The 17,140-nt window shown below is 40.9% G+C and overlaps 1 protein-coding gene across 2 annotated transcripts in view; it reads right to left on the reverse strand.

Moving 5' to 3' along the window:
• The window catches only part of CCNE2 (cyclin E2), a 123,565-nt gene that overhangs the window by 75,915 nt on the left and 30,510 nt on the right, over window positions 1-17,140 (reverse strand). For both annotated transcript variants that reach the window (XM_044066570.1, XM_044066571.1), the window contains exons 6-9: window positions 16,129-16,261; window positions 15,508-15,654; window positions 13,391-13,486; window positions 496-633 (exon numbers count right to left, since the gene is read on the reverse strand). In XM_044066570.1, the coding sequence (XP_043922505.1) occupies window positions 496-633; window positions 13,391-13,486; window positions 15,508-15,654; window positions 16,129-16,261 (514 nt within the window). The remainder of the gene's footprint in view (window positions 1-495; window positions 634-13,390; window positions 13,487-15,507; window positions 15,655-16,128; window positions 16,262-17,140) is intronic.

Below are 17,140 nucleotides of genomic sequence, written 5' to 3' on the forward strand. Positions count from 1 at the left end.
ACTTGACAGCACCGCTGGCAGAGTTTGTTTTTGCCCTGTTTTAGAATACCTATATAATAATCCCCAAAGGCTGGGTAGGACTACAGTAAAGCCAGTTCCATAACTGTGAACTGGGTGGTAACCTGTTGTGCATAATTACCAGGACTGGCATTAACATGGACTTTTAGAACCTGGACCTCAGCACTTTGTACAACACAATTTTCAGCATCCTGAAACTAGTGAGAAGCCTATGACTATGACCACAAAACAGGGAAAAATGGTTTGACACTTTTGTGATTTAGAAAGCCATTTACAGTCCTTTTAGTCATTTAGGCAGGAAAACATTTAGTTACATAACCACCACCACCACCCTTATGCAAACTGGTTTTAAAAAAAAGTTAAAAGAAGGATTAAAAAGATGTTTCAAAATATAAGATTTGGTATTTTGTAGTCTAACCCTATTAAGTGACATTGTATTAAATTTACAGACAACAGCTAAAACCTCAAAGAACTCACTTGTGCTATCTGTACAAAACTGTCTTGCGAATACTGAGGTAGCAGCATGCTTGGGTTCTGTTTTTCTACACAGCAGATCTGCAGGTAAATGTTCAACCAGGAAATAATTGTTACAGGACACAGCTCCCATTTCAGTGCCTGCAGATTAAAAAATGATAAAAGTTGCATTTCAGTAAGCACAATCACATTTTGAAGCCTACATAGTTACTAACCCTCTACTCATTTTAATCCAAGGAGCATGCAGGTATTTTAACCTCTGTATTTTCATTCTATTTTGAATGCTATTCTAGGTCTCTCAGTTCACCCAAGTTAGTGTCTACAACAGCTGGGAAGCCCTAGTCTTAAACTCATTCACAACGCATTGCTAAAAGCCGCTCGCAGTACGAAGTAGTGCTTTCCAAATCCACAGGCTCTGCTTTATTACTGCATGAACAAGGGGACCACCAGAACGGGGAACCAGTTTCGAAAATAAATTAGCTGTGCGAGGCACTCACCATGGCAGCATATGACCAAATCATTCTTCTCTCTTGTTTTTACTACACTTATTCAGTGAGTAAAGTATGAGTATAGGACAAAGTTGGGGGGGGGGGGGGCACAAGTTTAAACACCTTTCAGTGATGTTTAAGCTCCAGTGGTTGTCACACTGCAGCATTAACAGCAGCAAGTGCCAGCTACTTCAGAACAGTAAGAAGCTCACACACACACACACACACACACACACACACACACACACACACACACACACACACACACACACACACACACACACACACACACAAGCAGCCTTTAAAGCTATTTATTCAGACAAATGTTTCCTTTCATTTATTCCCTTCTGTTAATCTGTTTCTTGGCCTTCAAATCTGGCAAACATGTCACTCTCCTACACTTTTCTCTATAACTAGTAACACATCAAGGCAGATGAAGCTCAATGTAGTATTAAAAAATGATTAGGCTGGCTTTCTCCGATCATAATTACTTCCTAGAACTTCTCAATAAGTTGAATTTCTTGACAAATCTTCTGCCTGGTAATCGCTGCTAAGACATCATTAACTCTCATAAGCAAAAGATCCATTCCCTAAACAATAGGCCAGGTTCATTCTTGTTAAAAGGAACACAATATACTTTTCAGGAAATAGGTAGAGCTACAAAATTTCAAGTAAAAGTGAACAAGGATACGACTTGCACCCATGCCTTAATAAAATGTCACAGGTGAAGTCAATGTGCCGCTATATAGCTTTGACAGGCAAAAGTTAAGTATCACTTGAGCGACCTCTTTTATTGGGCATGTTCAGTGTACCACACCACATATACCCACAACAGCCAGCAAAGGATACACAGCATATTATCTGAACCATTGCAAAACAAATCATATTTATCCAACAGCCTATTATTTGCATCAGGCTTGGAAGAATATATTATGAACAAGCACTTCTGTGTATCCAATCTTGCCAGTGCTTCTCTTGGAAGGCAGCTCCAGACCAGGAGACAGAGCACCCTTGATTAAGAAGTTTGGTTTCAGAAGCAGCAGGGTACTTTCAGTGCAAGTTTACTTCTCCACCAGTGACAATTTACACAGCCAGCTTCTAGTCTATTTAACTTTGATTCTGCTTGTTATCTGACATCATGGTGGCTGACCCTGTGTCACTCAGCACCAACTGCTTCCCAACAAACACATGGATGCACAGGTCAAAGGTTGAAGTCCAGTAAAAGATGTTACAGGAGAGGTTCTTTTAATAAACCGTCATGGGGTCCTTGTATTCTGGATCATTTGGCCAGAACTTGCTCCTAAACCAACTTACCAAGAACAGCCTTGCCATGCACCTGACCCCAAGAGTCATTTCAGAGGTGATTCAGAAGCAACTCCATCTGGTTATGCAATTTGTTCAAGATCTTACAGTATGCAAATGGAGACTGGAAAAATCAAATCCACCACACGACGGTTTTCATTTTGGTACAAAGTTTGCAGCCTTAATCCTCTGCACAAAACTGCCAGCAGGATTGGGGGAGGGGGGTGACGAGGCATTTCATATCCTGTGTCAGCATCCTAAACATATTTGGAAGTGAAGGGCAATGGGGGGGAAGACAGCTTTTACAGGAGGGGAGAAATCACTCTCCACTAAAAGCTTTCCTAGAATTTTTAGTACATTTATAACTAAAGAACAGTTTGCTGATGCAAGTTTTCATGGAGCTTTATGCCATGTCTTTTTAGAACTACTCACACCCTGTAGATTATACCACATACTTGTCAAAGGCTTTGATCACATTATCAGGTTACATTATACACTTTACAGCCACGTATTATGCAAAAATGATAAGCCTGTATTTGTTATGATTCTAGAATATCTGTTAATCATTAAAATAGGTCTTGTACATAAACCATTACAGACTGCCATACAATATGGCCTGGGTACTCAAGACAAGGCTGTAGACGGCATTTACCTTCCCTGCTTCATATACATATATCAGATGAACCGGACACAATTTCCTCCTTATGACAAGTAGGCCAGTATTAGACACAAACTAATGCTACATCTGCTTATTCATAGTACAACAAGCCACAGTGTTTTTGTCGTTCAAACAGCAGCAGAGTTAAACAGGAAGGATCCTTGGGAATCTTGTATAAAATTCTTAAGATTATCACAGGCATAAAAATTAGATCTCTGGCTAATTATACGCTTAATGAAGACTAGAAAACCAATATCAGACACCATCAAATCAGTAGCAGTCACTTTAACCAGTTACTTCATAAAACCAGAAGTTTGCATACACAGGAATGCAGTCTGATCCCCGGTATTGATTATATCAAGTAGAAACTCTGCCCTATGCCACCTGATCTTCATACCTAAAAATGAAAAATAATTTTCCAGTGTCTAACCAAATCACCCAAGCAATATAGTGAATGATGAGTGCACAACATGCTATTTCGTGTAGAAGGCTGACATTTATGTTCTGCACTGTCTTTCTGCCAGCAGTTCATCCACCTTTGCTACAATCTACAAGCACTGCATCCTGTGAAATGCATCAGCAATCTATATCAGATCTGAACATTCTCCTTTAGTTATTCTGACAATTTTGGAAAGGTTATATTAAACACAAATAAAGCAGTTTGCAACAGCTCACATTTCGGACTATTTAGTGTCACCTCAACAACAGAGTAGATTAAAAGAGCCACAAGACTAACTGGCTGACAAACTAGTTCAGGTGAACTCTTGCTAAGTGACACAAGATGGAAGTACAGAATTTGTTCCTCTGCTGCATATAACTCAGGCATACTGTTCTCAAACCAACTTGGAAAGACAAGAATAAAACTTCTAACTCCATTACCCATATAGCCTGAACAGAGAAGCCTACACACTACACATGCTATGGCAGGATGGTGGTTCAGCCCACAATACTGGAACCTTCTAGTACAAAGAGGGGAACAGCATGCAAGGAGACAGACGAGGGATGAATGAAAGACACTGGCCAAGCTACACATGTGGTAGCTCCACATGCAGGCATATAGAAGCACAACACACACTGGTATGAGGGTAACCAGGCTAAGCATCTCCACACCACCAGAAGGGCTTAGGGTAATAATGTGAAACTCAAACCGATTATTCACCAGCACTAGAGCATATCCTGTCCCCCCCTCCCCCAGCTCACCCATGAAGTGTGGCTACTAGGAGCTATTCACTTCTGAAAAACAGGAAAGTCCTTGCATGTGGTGATGTGGGAAACTTTCTGGGAAGGGGAAAGAACCAGTGGGTTAATGCAGCATCCGTGAATTTGAGATCACAAAGGTAAAGGAGAAAAATAAACTGCACGTGCATCCAGATCTTCAGCTAAGAGTTGATTTTAATACTTACCAAGACAATACATCTGGGGTGATTCTTCAGGAAGTAACATCTTTCTGAACTCCACTTGTTAAAGTATACTAATAAAGGAAAACTAGCTCAAACTGCCACATCATTCAAAAGCTGCTTTCCTGTTGTGTTCTTCATGCTATATAAAATTCCACTTAACAGCAGTACATCAAGTATTATGCATGAATCTAATACCCCATGAGCTGCCAGCTTTAGTTCAGTAATGATCATTAGCTCATATTTAAAGTAACACAGCACTCTGATGAACTGCTACTAGCCTCTCATGCCAGATGTGTAGACAAAATCAAGGTGCCAAAAGTAAGACGTGCAAATGCTTCAGCTTCAGGGTCACAGCTGGTTCCCAAGGTGAACCAGTTCCTCAGTATAATGAAACACCTACCCCAATTTTATAATCCAGGGAAGTCTGTCAGATAAGGGTGTTCCAAGAATAATCCATGAAGGGAGCTCCCTAAAACTGTTCGAGACCGCACTGGACAATCCTCTCAGCTGACCATTCGTCCCATCACATCATTATGTCAAAGCTTCAGACAGAGGAGATGGCAAGCCTTCTGAAAAAGATGGCAGTGGAAATAATATTTTTGAGTCCAAACCGTTCAGTTACGTATTTTTTTCCTTTAAATTCCTGATGGGACATATTCTCATCTTCTACTGCCTAAATGCTTGAACAAGAAACATTCTAAATGATTTCCGGCGGATGTGTTTCACCTTACCTGATAAACACTAGTTATGAGCAGTGAAAACCCAAGATACATTCACCACCACAGCTATGGTACGTTTTGCACAGAATACCAACAGATAGGAATCCTGCTCTTCTGGACTTCCACTTCAGTGGGTCTACAGAGCAGACAGCAGTTACAACGTTTTAAGTCCACGGTAATCCTACTGAACCCAATGTGAAAAGTGAAGTCATCTCTGAACTTCTGTTCAAAAGAACTGTTTAAGTCATAGACTACTGCGCTACATCACAGAATACAAAACTAATTCAACCCATTCCGTGCACAGCACAGTAGATTGTGTTCCCTGTTCATACTGCCTTCAGCAAGACAGTGTCTGAAGAGAATGGGACAAGAAACAGCATATTTAATGAGCACAGCTCTAAAAATCATATGGGGTTGAAAGACCATCTTAAGCTACGGAGGTCATTCATACTATTAGGACAGCTAAAAAGGCAACACGTGTAACTGAACAATACATTTTGTCCAGCATTGCACTAGACATGCATGGAGATATATCAGCCAACTAAACAATCCCCAGAATGTCCAGCATCACCAAAGGGTGATTTTCTCCTTTTTCCAGATAAGAAACAAAAGTGCAGGTCTGGTTCAGTTTGCTAAATTTGTCTATTGTCCTACATTACATTAGAGAAGGACTGATCTCCTTTTCCAGGAAGAAAATTAAATTAAGGAACCATACCGAGTAAAAGAACATTCTTAAAATAATTGCCTTACCAAAGTATCAGGATGGCCTGGCAAATCAAATTTAGTAAAAACAAGGCAATCCCTCTTAAATAGTTAGTAGATCTGATACAGATATGTCCAATGAATAGGACGAGTAAGGTGTATTCTTTTTTTTCCTCGACATTTCCAGAGCAAATTCCAGCAATTCAAGTGACAACTTCTCTGGATGAAATACCCCCCCCCCCCCCCAATAATTCCAAGTCGCTAAGCCATGACAACATATCCAGTATATAGTATAGATCAGCACACTTGTACAGCTCATCTCATTCATGCTGTTGGCATCAGAGTTAAAGGTATCCAAATCTCTCTGCTGTCCTTCAAACAGCTCCCTGTTGATGGGCTCAGTCAAATTCAGCTTCATCATTTCTGAACAGATGAAGCAAATGGAGGTCTGTTTGTGATGTTGCCAGCAGGTTCAGGTTGCCCAGTTCTGTCTAGCTGAAAAACTACTGCACTGCAGACCATGTGCAGTCTGTATTAACATACTGGCTTGCAGTATTACTGCTAAAGATCTGCATTATAGTACTGCCTGCAATCACTTATCTACTAGAACTGTAATGCGCGTGGATATTTAGCATACAACCACTATAACCTTTCCATTTAGCATCTTTCTGTAAACTTCCAAGTTCCTGTCAGTTTCAGGAGGTTATCCTTACCAGCACCCTGCTACAACAGAGCTATTCCACCTCCTTACACTTCACTCTTTTATACACCTTACTAATGTACGTTTTACTTTCATGCCAGTTATCAAGTGGTTCATTGTAGGCACGGTACTTTTAGAACTATTCTCTTTTGTACAGAGTATGAAAGACTGAACAGCACAAGCACTGCACTGTAATTATTCTTTTCATTAACTGGGATAGTCTGACTAGGCAAGAAACTCAGTCCCAAGGAGAAAAGCTGCAGACAAGAGGCAAATAATTAGCTCCAGCTTTTAAAATCTGTGCAACTTTATTAATACATGACACCAAATCAAGTGGTTCAAGCTGAAACGCTTCTCTGGTCAGTGCTGGTTATTTATGGGATACGTGCCACGTCACTTGCACTTGTCTGGTCAGTGATGGTTATTTATGGGATACGTGCCACGTCACTTGCACTTGTCTGGTCAGTGATGGTTATTTATGGGATACGTGCCATGTCACTTATTACTCAGAGGAGTACAAGTAGAGTATGACATCTCTGACCTGCATATACACTTTTTATTTAATGTTATGACGGACTCTTTCTTTCTAAGCCTTCACTGTAAACCAGCTGAGCTGGACATACCCAATTAAATAAAATGCTGAAAGTGGGTCACACAACGGCTTGCCCCCCCCCTCTAGAATCAGGATTTTAAAACCGTGAGCATCAGTGACACCCAGCAGAGAAAGAAAAGCCATCTCCTGTAGCTGACAAATTGTCTACACACAATATTTAATGCCAAAGAAGAAAGAACAGTCATATTGCAAAGCTAATTGGAGTAAGAGACTACAAAAAGGGTGGAAAAATCAAAAGTTTTCCATGAAGTCCAGGAAGACATCTTTCAGGACAAAAATGCATAACAGCAATACAGCACAACATTAAAACGGTGTACATCTGAGTCAGCATCAACCCCAACCCTCATTTTGTACATCAGGTCTGGATGTGACATTAGCAGTGCTCAAATCACCTAGAAAACAATGTGCACACTGCCAACTAGTAATGCAGTCATTCATCTGTACTACACACACACCCCTAAGGCCAATGTAGAATTTCTGATCCACCTACTGTCTTTGGAATGTGGAAAGAAACTGGAGTACCCGGAGAAAGCCCATGTGAACACATGGAGGGTATGTGGATCTGCACCGAAGGTACCCCAGGTAAGAACCAAACTGAAGAACCTCCTACTCAGAGGAAGCAATGCTACCTACTGTGCCACTGTTTAAAGTTGTCTTATTTGTCCACTGTAGTGGAATTAAAGATGGTATAGGTCATTTGGACAGGAGTGAATAGCCAAGGTACACTAGACCTTATTATGGTAGGGCTGTAAGGCTTTGCTATTGCACAACACTTGTAGTAGGACAGACCTTACAGCAAACTAGCATCATAACAGCATGCCAGTCCTGGGCCAGGTGTGTGCAGCACACACCCAGCAACAATACTAAAGGCCACACTTCAGCACTGCACTTGCTCTCCATACACAAAAGGAAAAAGGAATATTTTGGGAAATATGTTGTATATGTTACTATATACAAATCAGCTTTTCATCTATTCAGTCTTCATGTTTCATGACTCAGTCTAACAGGTCCTGACTTTTCAAACAGTTACCAGTTACCAGCTTGCCAGTGTGGTACAGTAGCATTCAGACTGCACAGACCACAGCTGACCGTGACAGGTAGAGTAACGCGCAGATTGCACAGCCCAAAGCTGGCCGACACGTAGAGTAACGTGCAGACTGCACAGCCCAAAGCTGGCCTCGACAGGTCAGGTAATGTGCAGACTGCACAGACCACAGCTGACCATGACAGCCATTACATTCTGCTTCAGTACTCAGCAGAGCAGCTACAAATTAAAACCAAACATTCACTTCCTTCCCCTGGTTTCATGATAAACAGATTTAAAGTTATTTTTCAAGGAATCAAACAATAACTAGAAACCTTAAACAAAACAGAGAAAAAGAGAAACTGACAGTGTAGTTCTACATGTCTAGACAAGTCCATAAGACTTTCACCTGCAAAGATTCTGCAGTAGACAGAGAACATGTTGGCAGTTAGCAAAAAGGATTAAGCTTACGAGGTGTAAAAGTCACTCAACCAGGCAGTGTTCTATGGGATTTGGAAAATCTGATTGGTCCAGGAGACCACGGAGACCACCCAGACACCTAGTAACTGTGTCTGAACCTATGCTGCATTTGCACTGTACCTCAGACAAGTCTAGTACAAAATCAGGAGGCTTGTGGGTCGGGTCCACAATAATGAACAGAACTGGAAAATATCTAATCAAAAGCAGGGGGTTGCTGTTACAAGAGGTAACTCTCAGAAGTCAGTAGACAGAGTTCCACAGGATTTTGTAATGCGACCAGTACTACACATATTTGCACCAAACAGGCTAAATATGAACAAACGTGTATGTTAGACTGATCAAGTAAATTTGGATGGGGGCATCTCTACAGAAATTGCAGCAGCTTGTTATGCAAAGCAGACAGGTTACAACAGAGGATTATGCATTTTAAAGGGGGCATCCACAGAAAACAAACTGCAATGAGGTGACTAAGCAAGGCAGACAAAAGAAAGGGATGCAAAATAAATCAACACCCTGAGCTGAATTAATGTTGTTTAATAAAATGGTGAATGCCAGCAAGACGTTGGGGGTACATAACAAAAAGTGGGTTCCAGTGATGCGGACTTCACCTTTCCCTTGAACACAGCATTAGTAAGGCCTCACCTGGAGAAGTGTGTGTAATTCACAAGATCATACAGACAGAAACTTTTGTTGGCAGCTAAATGGATAGGTTTAAAATGAAATCTTGAGAAAATGGAGCAAACATCACAGCTAAAAAACTTGCTCGAGATAGCCAGCTCCATGATACACGGGAATAGAACCTAGAATACAGCCCCAGCAGCTCAGGTACAACTAGGAAGCTCAGGCACTAACAGTTGCTTGGAAAAAAATGGAAGAAGGCTGGGTTGGCCCACTACACCACTGACACCTGGTTAAGGCAGATCTTGGAGTATGGGAAATCATCTACTGTTGGACAACAGCCATGATTCCCCAACTCTCTCCTACTCTTCTTGTATATTCGGATGCAGGTGGGGAAAACAAATGGATCAGTATGAGGGTCTAATTGTCATATGAAGACAGAGGAGAATACAAATTTTAATCACACAGCAAGAAGAAAGGGTAGTAGTAGCAGCAATGGGAGTGTTGACCGGGTGCAGCTGCAGCACTTCCACACACACTGTAGACCACCTATCTTCCATCAGCACCTTCATATGTGTACAAATACACAAGCATCATTCCTGCACACAACTCACTTTTCAAACAATATTTCTAGTAGTACTGTGACTTTTCTGCACACAACACAACTCCTTGCCCACCATGAAACACGCAAACATTAGCATACTTCGGACACAAACACTAGCACACTTTTGACACTTTACTGCCTAAACTATACAGTGACATTCAAAACAACTTCTCATTCAGAACTTCCAACACAGCCACACACACTATCTGCACCATTGCCCACAAGTACCCTGCCTTTTTGGTCTCCTACTGTCATATTAAGGGCAGAGGCTGCCTTTATAAGTGATACCAATATTCTCAGTAAAAACATGGTAAGACAGTTGCGGCCTGGCACTACTATATGGTCAAGTAGGTAAAATTGAAGTCGCCCAATTTTTTCTTCTGGCAAAATGCCAATGTCAAAAATGCAGATATTGACATGTTGGTATGCATATACTAAGAGAGCCTCTACACATGCAAAATTTAAACTAAAACAAATAAAGGGGCAAACCCCCTCTGCACCCCCACACCCCCTCTAATCATATATACAAACTCTGAGACCATACAAACATGGGGTCAAGGCCATATTGCCCAACCCCAGGAGTTGACTCACTTACTTGCCATAAAAGACCACAAAGCAGTGGCTAACTACCTTAAAAAATAACACACTGCACTTTCTTTCCCTTAGTACAAAGGTTACTTTCACCTCATAAACATGACTGGATATCTAACTCACTAAAAACACCTCAAATTATGCGATGAAGCAAGGCACAATTGGAAATGCAACAACCCACAGATTCCTGTGCCAAATACATCTCACTTGGCAACCTAGCCCAGCAATCCTTCTGCAGATACAAAAACCACCACTACCAAAACAAACAAATCTCACTTATTGTCAAAATATTCTGGACAGAAACTGACCTGCTGACTGTTGAAAAATTCAGCACAACTTCACTTCCCTGAACCCCTCTACCACCACCACAAACAAACGTTCATGCACAGACTTCCCTCAATGAGCCCAGCAATCTGTCACACATAATTAACAACAAACATACCACCCTCATAGCCACGCTGCTCCTCTTTACATTCCAGTATTCCACTTTAAAAAGATTACAACCAAAGAGATAGAAACAAAAACAGACCAAATACAAAGATACTCCCCCAGGCTCAGATAAGTTAATTCACCTTTGTAAGCTATATAGATTTATTACATAGTTTTTTTTCTTTTTTTTTTTTAAACACAACCTCTGCTTAACTAATACGGTGACGCCACAGATATGGAGAACAGCAAGTGATTCCTATTCCAAAACTACCCAAAAGCCATCTACTGCTTAGCAATACTATCCTGTCTCAATACATCCCACTTTAGGAAAAAAAATACTGCCTATTTACATCAATACCAGCTTCGATCTATGAAGCAAAAAGGTTTCTGGTCTGGACACAGCACCATAATAGCTCTCTACTCCTTCACAGATGACATCCTTATCCCATATGAACAAAGTGAACCGAACAGAAGCCATCTTTATTGACCTTACAAAGCCTTTGATCTAACTGATCACAACTTATTAACTGAAATAGGTATTAGTGATAATGCAAACCTTGGTCTGTAGATTTCACAAATAAAATGATGGTTCATTACTAACTCCCTGTTAACACCACCATTGCCTAACTCCTGCCAAAGCCAAACATTTCCCAGTACACCTGATTACTAACCTTGTACAAGATCTTTAATTAACAAAGCCCTTTCTCATGAGACATCTTCCCCTCTCTCAAACTTTTCAAACACTCCCCAGATAGAATCCCAGTAGGGTGGGTTGAAACTAAGAGACACCCCTAACTCCAAAAACTGAACCTCACTGCACTGATCATGCATTCTCCACCTTGGCACCCAACTGTGGGACTCCATTCCACTCAAATGTCCACATTTACTTGGATTTTAGAGAACTCTAAAGGTCATGTTACACGAACCTGCAGCACTCTCACATCTGTTCACTCCAGTTTCACTCTTCCTTACCTCATTTTGTCACCAACCTCACCTACTGCCTCCAATTCATCCTACCTCCCCTTTTCTCTTTGCACTTCACATTTTTCTTTTTTCTACTCTTCTCTCTCTCTATATACCCCTCTCTCCATTTCTCTTCTCTGTGGTAATCTTTCCTGCAACTATTCTCACTTGCCTCTTGTCGTCTTCAAACCTCTCTATACAAGGATATGCTGCTATTCTTTTAACGCAAGCCATCTCGGGTCATTATGGCTGCATCTTATCCAAAAAGCTCTGCTAAACACAATTCCATTTTTCGACCAATGTTTTGACTTTTGTTAAATTGCTTCTTGAACTTAATGCTGTAGCACACGTTTTATAGCATACCCTTGCATCTATAAATGTTTGTTCATTTGTTATGTGACCCTGTTCACCTGGGCTGTGCCTGCAAATGGTCTATTGAGATTTCAGTACTGCCCCAGTAACCAAATATAAATAAAAAAATAAACATTGGACACCTATTGACCAGCCGCTTGTTCTACCACAAGTTGTCAAATAAACAGCTGTTGGCCAAAGACACACTTGCCCTTTTGCACACATATGCATTACACCCACACCCTTTATACTGCCAGGCACTTAGGAAATCAACATGGTTCATCCACAACAAATCACACGTATTCCAATATGCCACGGAAACACATTCAACAAGTTCAGTAGTTATGGTATGTGCACTTAACTTTGGTAGTGATAGTCATTTGGAAACTGGCCATTCAGACAACAGGCAACGTCCCAAAAATAACTGACAGATCCCCCAAGTAATGAGCAGGAGCAGAAGGGTTACTGTTCTGCAGGAGACTGACAGATCCCCCAAGTAATGAGCAGGAGCAGAAGGGTTACTGTTCTGCAGGAGTACTGACAGATCCCCCACGTAATGAGCAGGAGCAGAAGGGTTACTGTTCTGCAGGAGACGGACAGATCCCCCAAGTAATGAGCAGGAGCAGAAGGGTTACTGTTCTGCAGGAGACGGACAGATCCCCCAAGTAACGAGCAGGAGCAGAAGGGTTACTGTTGTGCGGGAGACGGACAGATCCCCCAAGTAATGAGCAGGAGCAGAAGGGTTACTGTTCTGCAGGAGTACTGACAGATCCCCCAAGTAATGAGCAGGAGCAGAAGGGTTACTGTTCTGCAGGAGACGGACAGATCCCCCAAGTAATGAGCAGGAGCAGAAGGGTTACTGTTCTGCAGGAGACTGACAGATCCCCCAAGTAATGAGCAGGAGCAGAAGGGTTACTGTTGTGCGGGAGTACTGAGGAGAGATCAGAACTAACAGCTGGGAACGTACCGGTAACCAATTAGTGCAAATATAATGGAAATAGCATACTATTCTCAATACAAAGGCAATTAAGTTACAGTATGTACCGACTGGTATTCTGAACTCAGTGAAAGTCATTACTTTATACAGATCAAAGGCAATTAGAGTCTGAACATGCAGTAAACCTTTCCGATTCCAGTGTACAGCAGTCTAGCAGTAAAATAAAAACAGTCCCATCAAATTTAGGAGTCCGCAAAATTCAGAAAGTTTCTCTGTCCTTTTCTCCAAAAGGATAAGGCCAGCCAGATTTGTAGGTTACCTTCAGCATAATGAGCTCCATACTCAGGATTTCATCATCAGTACAAGCACCATCTGTTACATAAGCAAACTCGTACAGCTTTGGCGGGTAGATCTCCTGAAAGGGAACAGAGTGCATGAATAACTCAACCATCTGCTACTTACTATTTACTAACCTACCACAATTGTAGCGTCTCCCTTCTATCCTTCCAAGATTCTCATCAGCCAATTACTGCCCCAAGCTTCTGTTTATATGCATTTCTTTATTCTTTCATTAAACTAATGTCAAACAGGTCTTAGTAGCACTTTAGGTAAGAGTGTGGAATACTGATCCGTTAAGACCTACTCACAGTAGTACAATATATGTGCATTATGTTCCCATGACTAATGCATTCAATGACAGGATGCAGTTTGTTGTCGTATCCCATTAAAATCTACATCACTACATACTGCCATTCATACAGTGGCAGTCGCATTTTCATTTAAATAATTAAAGTTTAGTAGCCATCTGACATGAACCAAAACTCTCAATCTTATCTATTTCAGTGCTGCGATTACACAAAAGGCCTCTCTATACAGATTGTGTCATTCATATCAACAGGCAGCTAAACATCTGACCAGATATTCACAAGTAAAGGCTGACAGCAAAAGACTGTTGTGGCAATTCAGCCCAGAGCCTGCTAATAGGATACTGGACATCCATGCTGTCCCCATGAATGGCTAGAACACCTTATGAGTGAGAGTCTTAAATGGCAAGTACCTCGCTCATCTCCAACACATTTTTGCTGAAACAGTGGAATATCTGAAGGCTGACAGAAAAGGGGACAGAAGCGAAGACTGTAACTGTATAAACAAAGCTATGCAGTTACCATAACAATAGATCTAAATGATGAGAGTCCATCCCCCTCACCCTCTAGGACTGGGTCACCAGCTCTAGTCAGCTCAGTGCTGAAGCTTTAATCAGGCTCTAGCCCCTCCCATCTTCCCACAGCAACTTGCACTTATTAGCTTTTCCAGCATTCCATGAACAGGGCTCCAGTGACCAGCACTGGCTAAAATATAAGCCTGCATAGGAAACATTCCTCTAGTTATCACCCTGCACTGGGGAAAGAAGATGTGACTCCATCATCAGGGCAAATATTTAACTTTCATATCCAAGACGGTCCAAGCCCAAGCTCTTCAGTCGCTAGGACACTCCTAAGTATGACCTCCTGGGTATTTAAGAAAGGCTACCACTATAAATGATGACCTATAAGAAAGGACATTCTCCGAATAGCAATGTCTTATTAAAGCAGAGAATCCCAAGCTGCAGCTGCACAAACATCAACTGAAGCATTAGCAAAGAAGGCTGCAGAGATACCCAGCAGTCTAGTAAAATGAGCTTGTGGAGGTAAGAAACCAGTTTGATATACTATTAATGCAAAATTGATATTGTAATTTACGTAACTAAAATATCAGTTGCTAGTGGTTGTTTAGATAATGCCACAGGTATTCCCCTTTGCCTGTGTGGTGGGTGCTTGTACCAAGAGATAGACTTAAATTAGTCTCAGCAGTCATCCTCAGCACCATCTCATGCCAATTTACAATCACTCTCCGTCATTTTTTCCCTTAATGCATATGGTCTAAAGGTGGTTATTCATTCACACCAGCTTTTTTCCTCTCCTTTCTGTTTTAGCCATTAGTTTCTTGTATTCCTGATGCCTGGGGTTTTGCAATCCAGCATTTCATAGAACCCATGAAAAGCAACCCAATATGACTAGTGGAACTAACCCATCCAACAAAAAATGAAAATAAAAGAATACTAGGACAAGAATACATTTAAGTGGATTTCATACCTTTTAATAAATGCAATTGAGCTGAAAACAGGCTGTTTCAATGCAGTCATGACCTTCTTATAAAAGTCAGTTAAGCAAAATGCTAAAACATTACACATCACTGCTAACAAGTTAAGTAGCAATAAGCACAGCGGATATGGACATAAAGCAGCCCAATACATTAGCACACGCAATAGACTTGTTCAAACACTAAACGATCTCTGGAAGCCATTGCAGTATAAAACATTAGAATCCTAGACCTATGACATTATGAATCTTGTGTTTAGTATTAAGACCACATTCAAATTCGGAAACCAATGCTTACCTCTAGTTTGGCAGCAATAAAGAGTGCAGTAATTCCAATAAGCTGAAGTTTACTTTTGTTGATACCTATTTGTGTTAACATAAACCGGTCAAAGAAGTCCTGTGCCAAGTAGAAAGTTTCCCTGTGAAGGGAATATACTTCACATACCTGGGGAAAAAAAATGCAAAACTAGTTTAAATCACAGCATCATAATTAAGTGTTCCTTGTAATATCACAGCTGTAGAAAGTCTGCATTAGTCCTCAGTATTTCCTCAGCCCAGTGACATCATCCTTTAAGTCTCCAATACAGGAAGACCTGGGTTATGTAATGAAATCTCACAATATGTTGATAAAGTACACCCTTCATCAGCACATGTGCTGATGAAGGGTGACCCTGAAAGCTTCTAATAAACCTGTGGTGACATCGGAGTTTTGTTTGGATTATGTAATGAAATCTCACAATATGTTGATAAAGATAACTACAACAAAATAGCATACACACACACACACACACACACACACACACACACACACACACACACACACACACACACACACCCCATTTTAAAACATTTGCATTCCCCAGTACTATGGCTCCCATTCCCACTGTTTGCCATGAACCTTCTCAAGTTCAACACATACCTCCAAAAGCCAGTCTATAAGTATTGTCCTCATTTTTGGCTGAAGCGTTGGATGTAGTAGCAAGAAATGTTTGTTGTGGGTGTATGTACCATCTTTCTTCACCATGTTTGACCAGACATCAGTGTCCCCCCAACTGCAAAAAAACAGAAGCTAAAATTATTAAACTCAGTACAAGGTCTTTTGTCATTACCACATCACAGTAGAAAGCAAAACATAGCCCCATGTTAAGCTACATTACAGTTATCAATACAGCTGTAGTTTTACCTCAGAAACTAAAACACTAAAGTATGCAGATTCAGACTTCATGAAGGTAAAAAACACCCAAATATAGCCATTTCCAGTCAATGAGCAAAATGTGAGTCTGTGATTCTTGTCCAAATGCATGATTTGAAGTCCAGCTCAAGCACCTGCATATTTTTGAAGAATAAGCAATCCTGCATTATAGAACCAAGGTCAGAACATATAAAAGGTGAAGAGAAAAGCTTAGCATGTTTTACAAAGCCAGCAATCAGTACTCCGTTGTTAAAACACACTGACTGCATTTGCATTACAAAATTTTTAGTCAGTCTCTCCAAGACACAGCAGTAAAAAGTCTCAAGTACAAAGGCATAGATTTGGGACACAGTCCTGGCACACACAAACTTTACATTAGTGACACACATTATAAGCTTCAACAAAAGGTTGGAACTGGACCTGAACTATGATTAAGAGCTCCCCAATGAAATGTCAGTACTGGAAATGCCAAATGCCAACAAGATGAAAAAAAAAAAAAAAAGTGAATCACTAAAACCACTCTTCTCCTTCAAACTTCTTTTTGCTGAGGGGGGAGGCACCTCCACACCACTTCCAAATACCGTGTATAAACATGTATACACCAACTCTGAGATCATACCTCAGAGAAAGGAGAATATTCTGACAAATAGCATCTCAGACTTGTGCACGTTTCTGATAAAGTTCTGCTGAATTAAAGAACAAAAGCATTAAATTCATTTTTCTGATTAATTTAGAACTG

This window comes from Protopterus annectens, chromosome 3.part1, assembly GCF_019279795.1.
Source record: "Protopterus annectens isolate FY-2018-M chromosome 3.part1, PAN1.0, whole genome shotgun sequence".
In the NCBI taxonomy this organism is placed as follows: Eukaryota; Metazoa; Chordata; order Ceratodontiformes; family Protopteridae; genus Protopterus; species Protopterus annectens.